The sequence below is a fragment of the Gymnodraco acuticeps genome, unplaced genomic scaffold (genome assembly GCF_902827175.1).
Source record: "Gymnodraco acuticeps unplaced genomic scaffold, fGymAcu1.1, whole genome shotgun sequence".
NCBI classification, from domain to species: domain Eukaryota; kingdom Metazoa; phylum Chordata; class Actinopteri; order Perciformes; family Bathydraconidae; genus Gymnodraco; species Gymnodraco acuticeps.
In genome coordinates this window covers 1565433-1575928 of record NW_022989985.1, presented here as the reverse complement: position 1 = coordinate 1575928, position 10496 = coordinate 1565433, and the positions used below count along the sequence as shown (strand labels likewise).

The 10496-nt window shown below is 40.5% G+C and overlaps 1 protein-coding gene across 1 annotated transcript in view; it reads right to left on the bottom strand.

The window, feature by feature from the left end:
• The window catches only part of rorb (RAR-related orphan receptor B), a 22890-nt gene extending 18121 nt beyond the window's left edge, over nt 1-4769 (bottom strand). The window contains exon 1 of the mRNA XM_034212789.1: nt 4447-4769. Coding sequence (XP_034068680.1) covers nt 4447-4507 — 61 coding nt within the window. The 5' untranslated portion in view covers nt 4508-4769. The remainder of the gene's footprint in view (nt 1-4446) is intronic.
• Nucleotides 4770-10496: the final 5727 nt, after the last annotated feature.

Genomic DNA, 10496 nt, shown 5'->3' with positions numbered 1-10496 from the left:
GACACAAACCGAAGCGTGCAGTGTAGCCCACGCTTTGTGTGAATAAAGATTTTTTAAAAAGAGAAAAAGGGAGAGAGAATTGACTGAGGAGATAAACAGTTCCCCCAGACAGACACAGAGGGATAAAACCAACATGGAGCGCACGCTGAGCACATGCTAAACAAACACGGGCTATGATAGCGGCTCAGTGGGACTACAGGAGTGCCATCCAGGCCACACACACACACAAATACACACATGCACCATGGTGGGATGATTTTGGAGGATGGCATGGAATAAAACAGTCATGCGGACAGGCTAGGTGAGGAGTAGACTGTGTGTATCTGAAGACAGTTGGTCCTAAATGTAATCGTATGTGTGCGTATGTGTGTGTGTTGCAACAGCACTGTGGCGGTACGTCAGTCAGTCAGTGGGGCTGTGTTGAGGGATTACCAGGGTGGCCTGCATGGGCTTGGGGTAATCTCTCCTCTCTTCTTACGTAACACTGGGCCATTAGTCAGCACTAACGCACAATCAACAACACAATCAACAAAAACAGGCTCGACAACAGACTGAGCAGTTTCATGAGGACACTGCCAGCCTCAGATTCACTCCGGCCAGGTGCCCACTATGGTGCACAATAAGTGATTTCAAGGCAACAATAGAAAAGTGATTTGGTGCGAAAGCTGTGCACTGACATGCTGTTTCTGACTGAGGATGGTCTCTTATCACTCAGTATGAAGAATGACCGTTTCTATTCTGGTGTAGTTGTTCATTGCAGGTGCTAAAAGAGAAGTGTTAGTAAAAACAGGTGTTTCATATGACTTTAATAATCTTTTGGGACACTTCATAGTGTATCTCATTCATATCTTATCCCCACAATTTAGCACAATACATGAAATGAGTGGGTTATAAAGCACTCCAATGAGGTTTTAAGAAGATTAAAGTACATTGGTATAATGAAATATAATTTTTTTTATTAAATTCTCCTATGAAGTCATATTTTATATTATTACAACTTTATTTTTGCTACATCGTGCATTACAATTAGTCTAAAAATCAACCTACACTTATGGAAGCTGTTGACAATTACATTAATAATCCCCTTATATCTGCTAACAACTTTATTGTATGGTTACAAACCACTTATCCACTGCTTGTAAATGCTAAATAAAGGGGATAAAGTCAATTGGCAACAATATCTTATAAACACATTGATCCAGTTCATAGGTATTAATAAACCAAGTTAACATTAAAACAGAAACAAATACTGAATATAAATGATGAAATAACTGAATAATTTGTGCCAAATGTCATAGCTACAGGTTTTTAGTGTGACATAGATTTAACTTAACAGACTGCTTCCGTTGGCTTCGACCAAGCATTGATCCCGGGATGCTTTAGTATCGGACTAAAATCAATGCTCACCCAAGCCTCTAAAGCAAAGCAGGATGGGACTAATTATATTGGCATGAGGCCGTCATGCGTAGTATTGCAGCTGTGTGTGTGTGTCTGTGTGTGTGTGTGTGTGTGTGTTTTGTCTGTGTGGGTGTGTGAGTATTTTTAGTGCTTTCTGCATTTTAGTTAGAGCTCATGCCATACGTCCTATAAAAGATGTAAATGGAGGTTTCCTTTGCTGTAGACTCTAAATATGTTTCTTTTGAAACTGTCATCACCTTTTGCTCTCTCACACTTTCCGTCATCCTATCTTTTCCGATGGTGAAGGAGCATGGAAATGTGTGATTGACACATATCGCTAACACAGGAGATCAAATGGCACTGTTGACCCCTCCTCCCCTGTTGCTTCCTCCATCGCTGAACTCATTGACCTGGCTGACCCGCTGCATCTATATGCTGTAGGAGCGCTTAGGCTTATACCAGTATTACAAAGAACACACAGAGCCAGGCTAACGAGGACCAATATAAGGAGCACTGCGAAAATAGGAAGGGAATGACATGCAGTTTACACGTCTACAATGTCAGTGGGGTTGAGCAAATTCTTGTACATTTTAATAAGTATCCAAGTTTGCAAATGCTTTAGTTTTTTCTCAATAGAGGCATTGTGCTTTCATTGAAAATGATTGAATGAAACATTTAGTTGGAGAAAGTTGATGAAATGTACTGTTAGAAATAAGATGAATCTAACATTTGAATGCAAATATAAACAGCAAATCTAAACAGATTAAAACATAATTTTGTTCAGGCTTGTTTAGGGCTATTGCTTGAATATAAAACCAAAACTTTGTTCCACTCAAAGATATAATGGCAGTGTTACTGATATAATTTAATCAACTTCTTTGTTAGGTTTTAACTAAACACTATTACAGCACAGCATCATTTTGCCATTGAAAATACAGAAACAATTATCTTGTTTACAACAACCTCCACAGCACTGAGCCATACTGAAAAAAACCCCACAATGCTTCATTTTCTGAGATGAGGAAAAGGCCCTGATGATATTTATCTGTTATTTCTCTCTTGCTTTTCCCCCCGTCAGGCGATGGGGTGACATCATCTTCGGTCAGGGCTTCAGGAGTTGTGGCTATTGTTAAATGATAATTACCACGGCTCATGAGGGGCCTCTATTTTTTATAACCTTGTGGTTGTGAGCGCATTTCTGTGTAAGGGCAGCCGAGACTCCACACACACAGGTTGAGAGTGGGGGCCGCACGGCCCACACTGATTTAATTCTATCTGACAAAACCCTTTGGGGCGTGCAGAGGGAGAGAGGAAGATGGAGAGAGAGAGGGAGAGAGAGACATGGAGAAAGAAGGGTGAGAGAGACGCTTCAGGGGCCTCCATTGCCAACCACGGCTATAAAGTGAAAGCAGGAGATTTCGGTATACCGCCCAAAGCCTCCCTTGCACGAGAGTGGTCGTGAGGCCCATTAAAATGTGGATAAAATACAAGGTGCACGACAGAGGAGTTCACGGGATGAGAGAGCGAGTGGGGGGTGTTTGGCCTTCTCATGTTTTGTCTTGCCTGAGGTTTGATGGCCTGAAGCTGAGGCAGCAGAATGCTTTAAGTGACATTCAAACACAAAAAGCATCAGTAGAGAGAGAGATAGATAGATAGAAAGATCGATGGATAGATTGATAGATAGATGGAGAGATTGATCGGAATCTTTTTTTCTAGCAAAAACTAAATTAAAATTAAGTTTGACCCATTAAATAGTGTTCAATCTATCTTGTTTATCATTATAATGAATTATGAAGTCATTTATAATGTGGATAATAATGATGATGGCCAATCATTTATCCTTGGATATTATCAACATACAACATCTGATAACAACATAACAGTGAAAAAAGTATCTTTAAGATGCCTGTGTCTTTTAATTTTAAGCAGATGCTAACTTTATTTGAGTTTGACATCATATCTCCCTTCAAATTATAGTGCAGAGCTTTTAAGTTGTATGCTACATTTATGAGAACAATTTCTGTCCCTCCTCCCTATTTCTGTCACAACGCTCCTAATTAGTTCAATTGTTTAAAAGGATGAAGAGGTTATTACAGTCAGAAACAGAGTGACTTGTAAATGAAGAGTTCAAGATCATTCAGTTGAACGAGTGTTGCGACTTTGCGTCATACATAATTACCCAACATTGAAACAGTAAATAAAAACAAATCAGCTCATAATAATTAAGTTACGCATTCGTAGGGACTTACACCAGCGATAAAGTAAACACTGATTTACGAGAAAACGAATTAACGCATCTTCCTGATTTAAAGGTAATTTGACTGCAAAGAATGACTTAGTGAAAGTGAGAAGAGCTGTGTCAACCTGTGTGTGAATGTGTGTATCTCTGTAGAGTGTGTATGTGTGTTTGTGCGCTCAGGACGACATTGACGTTGAATTGCAACGTCCCCGGCCCAGTGCAGAAATGGGTTAGTAGAGCGCTAGAAAAGTATCCCATAAAGTTTATCCCCAGAACATAACGAAATAAAGTTGTGTTTTTTTCTGCACATCATCTGATCTAATCTGGTGGCAGCCTGTCCGCAGATTCCGTTGGGTTGGAGCTCAAATGATTAAAGCTTTAATCAAACATCATGCGCTACTTTTAATTTGCAACCACAGATTTCAATGGATTTGCGCATGAATTAGCAAAACTGTAGGACTATTCCTCATACACATAGACACACGCTCAAACTCTCTCTCACACACACGCAGAGATAGATCCATATAAACTTTAGGGGTGCAAGGTGCTGAAATATTCAGCCACACACACTCCGCTCGGCTCGACAAATCAGCTTCGCAGCTGAAAACTCCCAGAATAAACTTTCAAGGCCAAAGGTGGGATAAAGCCTGCCGTGCAACGTGTGTGTGTGTGTGTGTGTGTGTGTGTGTGTGTGTGTGTGTGTGTGTGTGTGTGTGTGTGTGTGTGTGTGTGTGTGTGTGTGTGTGTGTTTAGCGGGATGACGCTCTGGGGAAAGTGCGGTGGTGTTTGGAGCAGTGTGATGGTCTTACCTCGCATGGTGTTGGATTTGCTCGAGCTAGTGCTGAGGCTCCCCTCCCCTCCCCAAGTCATGAAGAAACGAACATAAACACTTTTTAAAAAATGGGGGTGATGTGGGGGAAAGATCCTCGGTTAAAAAGAACAACTACAACGAAAAGAGTGTTGGAGATCTGCGTCGGTGTCCACGGGCTGCCCTGAGTGGAGGAGTCTCTGCGCTAAAAGCATCCCAGACTGGGGCGCAGGGAGGCGGGCTGAGGTCGGTCGGTGCTTCGGTCGTTGTGCTGTGGTCGTGCGGTCGCTTTTCTCATGACATCTACGCTCTCACCTCTGTGGGAGGGTTTCACTGTTTTCTGCGGGCTCAGGGAGGGAAGAGCGTATAGGAGAGGCTTTACCCGGCGGCCCTGATTGGACTGGAGCACTTTCTGCTCCTCCCACTCTCTCCTGCTCAGCCTCCAGCCCGGAGCACACACACACACACACACACTGATACACACAGACACACACTCACACGCGCGCGCGCACTATGTCGCTACAGTACACAGACACAGTCACAGCAAAGTTTTAATGTCACCCTCCTCATAGGCAGCTCCATGCAATTCAGACTATTGTGTTGCACGCACAATAAAGAGGAAGTATATCTTTAATCTGATCTCTGCTTCGAGGGTTATGTCTCGTGGAATGACATTATTTATTAGGCTACTTTCTTATTTTTCATAAACGTGGGGTATATATATTCACACACAACTAAGTTGATTTAACACAGTTAAACCAAGTTAATTTGAAGTCTCAAAGTGAAGGCAGACTCTTGTCTAGTGACAAACTGGATGCATTTGATAAGTTTGGATCAGTTTTAGGTTCGAATTATGTTTTCTTCTAATTAAAATATTTTTGCAATTAAAAAAATCTTCTGATTAGTGTCCAACAAGATGAAAACATAGTGATAACCCATACTTTAGAATAATACTGACTGTTCATTGTTTCTTGTTGATCTAGTATATAAATCAATATTTATATATATTATATTTATGTAATATATGTTTTAATTGATGGAGATGTCATACGTTTAAGCATATATGTAAATTAGTCCAAGAGACTTTATCATCACAAAAACGTGTCCAATGTTTATGTATTACAGAAAAGGACATACGATTGTTACATAAAGTTATGTTTGTATTTAGTACAATAATTAAATAATTTTGCTAGAGCTTACAAAAATATACAGTATAGAGACTGACAGATCTCATGTCACAGAAGGAAGAGCAGCTCGATGACATGAGTTGTCTCAGGTGTCTCCAGGTTTGCATTCAGGGTGGGGTCCTCTGCTTCCTCTAAGAAACCTCTGGGTTGCTGATTGTATTGTTAATATGATTAATAATATGTTTATTATAACAGGCTTTTCCCTAATATATTACAACTAGAAATGTAGCAGTATTCCCAGTGTTTTATGGACTAACAATCAATGTTATCAAATGCAAATTGAATATGTTACATGGTTACATTGCAGCCATTTCTATAAGGCCACTTTACAAGTGCTCTGTGAAATGCTCAGTCTCAGATATGTTGGAAGATGTTTCACTGTACTGCTGCACTGTAGGGAAATTAGTTTGAAATCTATTTGGCTTTTGAATTGAAAAAGGCACACAGTTTGTCACGCTATGATTTCCTCTTAGTAGTGGGGAATAATTATAACTGGTGTTGTTATCTTATTTTCTCACTGTCCCCATCAGGGGTCGACCCCACCAGGTCTCTTTTGACCCAGGACCAGACTCCTGGTGACCTCCGGTGCTCTGCTCAGCAAAATATTAAGACAATGTGAAAATGGATCTTGTCATGAATGGGCAGAAGTGAGTGTCTCTCCTGTCGGTGCTGAAAAGAACCACTCCTGTCAGACTCGGTTAGCATCACGCCCGGCGTTCAGCGTCTGGCATTAGATTTTCTGAGAGATAACACTGTCGAAGCTTCTGAGCGAGGTAGGAGAGAGGCAGGTGTGGTTGAGAGGCACTTTCACCCCCAGTCTCTTTTAGCCTCTTTAGCTTTGGCCCAGGGAGAGAGAGAAACAGAGAGAGAAACTGCCCCAAGCACATCTCCACTGACCTACATTTCATCTGTCGCTTTTTTCCACTCTTCCCTTTTTTCTCCATCTCTTATTTCTCCTGTACACCAAAAGCTCCGTAATTGTGATGTAATGACCAAAGCAGGCGTGATAAAATCCCAGACTGGTCAGGATGAAATGCTCTTGAAGACATGCAGACAGAAGAGGCCGATAAAGAAAAGAGGAGACAGGCAGGGGGGGGGTTAAAATGAAAGAGGTGGGGGTGGTTAGCACTTTAAAACACAAAAAAGGTTTCGGCCCTCTTTGTCGAAGCAATAAAAAGTGTCCTTATGTGATCTGCTGTGTAGACTTCAATCCATCTGAGGGCTGGGGACTCCATTAAGAAGGATTACCCCTCATTGCCAACTATTCACTGTTCTCCCAAAGCCACAGGGATAGCATGGAAATTACGTTTAAATTACGTCGTCTGTTGGGCGGGGATGAGAAGAAAAGGAACATATAGGTTGTTTTTTGATGAGACATACTGGAGTATGGGCTGCTCTGTCCATATGGTGGTAGGAGGGAGGAAGGGAGCAGGAGAAGCAGCCCGGGCCATGCCTAAGGGCTGAACTTGGAGAAGGAGAAAGCAGCACTCTGCGCCGAGATGGGATCTTCGGTCCTTCTGCCTTTATGTTTCACTGTCTGTTTCTATTGGCTGGCTGAGCGCTGCCTGCTCCATCTCCGTCTGTCTGTCTACCTTTCTATCCTTTATTGAAGGTCGTAAAATGTATACTGAACGAATTGGCTATGAATATATGTGTCCATTACGTCTAACATTATTATTTCACATGCATTTTCTCCTCCTTTTTGTCTTCCCTCTCTCTTTTAGCAACACTAGCGGTGTGGCTCGAGGCACGGCAATGTCAGTCTGTCTGTTGGTCCAACACTTTTGTCCAGTCTGAAATATATCAATAACTATTGGATGGATGGCCAATGAAATATGGTACATTCATGTGCCAATAGGATTCATCCTAATTACTTTGATTGAAATGTTCCACCAGCACCACAAGATGTAACATTTCAATTTATAAAATTCTTTAGTTTATGACAAAATACCTTAATAATACAGTTACCAGTCTCAGCTTGACTCTGGGTAATGTGTCTATCAGCAATATTTGCAAGCTGGTAAGCTCCACTAACATGGTGAACATGTTAAATATTATTCTTTCTTGCAGTCTTTGGGAAGTGTTTTGATTGGAATTGTGTTTATCAGCAATGATTCAGGAAAAAAATCATGAAGGTCTCTTTCCCGATGTAAGTCAATGGGAGAAAGTCTTTTTTGGGCCCAATTTACGCCAAAGACTAGAACGTAAGCGTAGTACAACCGTTTGGTCACTTTCTTCAACTGCCGGCGTTCTTCCTGGGCCTTGACTTCAATCCCCACTCCTGATTACCTGCAGTAACATGTAGCTCTTTTGCTGGCCGTTCACCAGACCCTGGGACCCTGGTGATGGATAGTCACATTCCCTTCAGTAAATGTCTTAATTCAGCCACGTCATAGCTATACGTCACTGCTATGCATAGATGTTTATCAATCTGTTGCACCTCCTGGATCCTTCTTCATTTTCTTTTTTTATATAGACACATATTTTCTAACATTAGCACTGTTTATGTTGTTATTGTTTTATGTTTTTAATGTAGACACAAGACACCTATTGCATGTGTGTTCGTCCATATTTTCCCCCATTTATCGTGGGGTTTCTTTGGGAGTTAATTCCTTGTACGATGCAAGGGTCTAAGGATATGGAGTCGTATTCTGTTCAAACTGATAAGCCCCCAGAGACAAATGTGTAATTTGTGATATTGGGCTATCTAAACAAAATGTGATTGATTCTTGGAGTGAACACAGTTAAAACCATGCACGGACTTTTCCCTTACAAATCTTTGACCATCACATCTAATGCTCTGTCTGCTATACAGAGATGTTGCTTTGAACCCCGAGCAAACAGGCCATGTGCCAAACGTATATTTAATGATATGTGTTGGTTAAGTGTTGCAAATCAGAATGATCGCAAATATATATTCATTTTCATCCCACCGCCTGCTGCGAAGTGGAGTTATAGTGGCAGACATCCCGTGCATTCACTACAGTTACCCCCTTTTGAGTAGATCTGATTCAAATGTAAAGCACCTTGCTGACTTAATCTGTATCATACAAGGCCATTTAAAAAGAATAAACATGATAATCTATGTTTAGGTTTGAATGAATGCATGCAAACAAGAGCATTTCGATTTTCTCATCTTTGATTTTGAGTGTGGATTATTTCTTACACACTTTATATTGATTAGTACATTTCTTATATATATTTACATTGTTATTCTGCTGTTTTTTATTCTTAGGTTGTTGTAGTCTTTGAGCAATCTCTGGCAGAATACTTTTCTTTTGGATTAATGAATTTGTTATTTAATGCATTTCAATTTTGACCCAATGTGAAAAGCAACTCAAACATAATGCAAAATTCAGAACTAACCTTCACACTCACTCACATGCACACACACATCCGCAGTATCTCATTATGATCAAGCTACTGTGTGAACAGCACACCAGTGGAGAGATATGATTGTGAGTTGAGAGACAAGAGAGAGAAGACAGCAGGATGTGGTAGCCTTGTTTCTTTTACGGCTGTTCATCATACCAGTCAGTGTTGTCCTTGAATCGACCACTAGGAAGTTAACTTATATATAATTAGATAAGTTTCCTCTTGAAAATAAGAAATTAGGCCACAGGTCTCTGAGGAATCTCCCTCTCCGATCTTACCACATGTTTCACACTGCCTCTTATTTCCCCCTGAAACAAGCAGGTGATTTTTCACTGCGACACCGTGGTGTGTGTTTGGGTACGAGCAGATCATGTGTCTGTGTATTTGTGTGTCTGTGCACGTGGCATTTTATATATTTATATATGTATGCGAGTGTGGCCATACACCTCCAAGACTGTTTTGCTGTGAAATAGAGGTTGCTCATTCATTTTTTTCATCATGCACCAAATTGTTTCACATATATTGCTCCCGTATAATGTGACATTGACGCATTGACATGTCAAGTGAGAACTCAAAGACAGAGAAAGAAAGCCAAAGAGGGAGAGATGAGAGATGAAGAGAAAAGGACACACAGAGAGAGAGAGGGAGAGATTGAGAAATACACTTGAGAAATTTGCCGAGAGATACCACAAGTGACATAGGCAATTTCTGTAGAAAAATTACTTCATCATAATTTCAATCCCAAGAAGAATTGAAAGGAAAGCCCTGAAGGAGGAAGGCCAAGTCACCTTGAGAAGCATTAGGGGAAACACTTACCCATCACACACACACACACACACACATGCACACACACACTATCTGAATATGGCTCAGTATGATTTCATGTGTTAATTCAAATCAGAAATGTTATCCCCTTGTCTTCCGTTTACTTGCTCACTGACTTTGCTTTATTATTTGTATTCATCCCCTTTTTCAGAACCTCCTTTTTTGATGCTTCAGTGTTGTACATCTGTGTTAAGTGCTTAGAGCCTGTGGTATATCTGAGTTAAAAATATACAACCTATTAGTCTGGCTGGCACTATTACTAGCATCATCTAATCAAAGCTTTAAATAGAGCCAGTGGTTCAGACAAACAGTCTCAAGTCTCTACCTCACAGTGCCAATCATCAGATTTTAATTGGATTTCTCTATTATCTGTTTTTTTTTTCATTACACAAAGCCATTAAGATATTAAATCTAGTTTTACTTTGAGTCAGTCGTTTTCCCCTTCTCTCCTTGTTCCTCTTAATATATATATAAATATATATATTTTTTTTTTGGTTGGCATATTGAATATGCCTCTGTAGCCTGAGGCTCTATCTCAAAATAATTTAGTCATCGTTGATTTCTTTGGGAGAGCTTAATAAACGTTGACGTTGAAATGGGGAGGAAATTGCAAACTGGGACTGTTTGAGGCTTTCATGTTCAGGGCTACTTGATAGTTATGTTG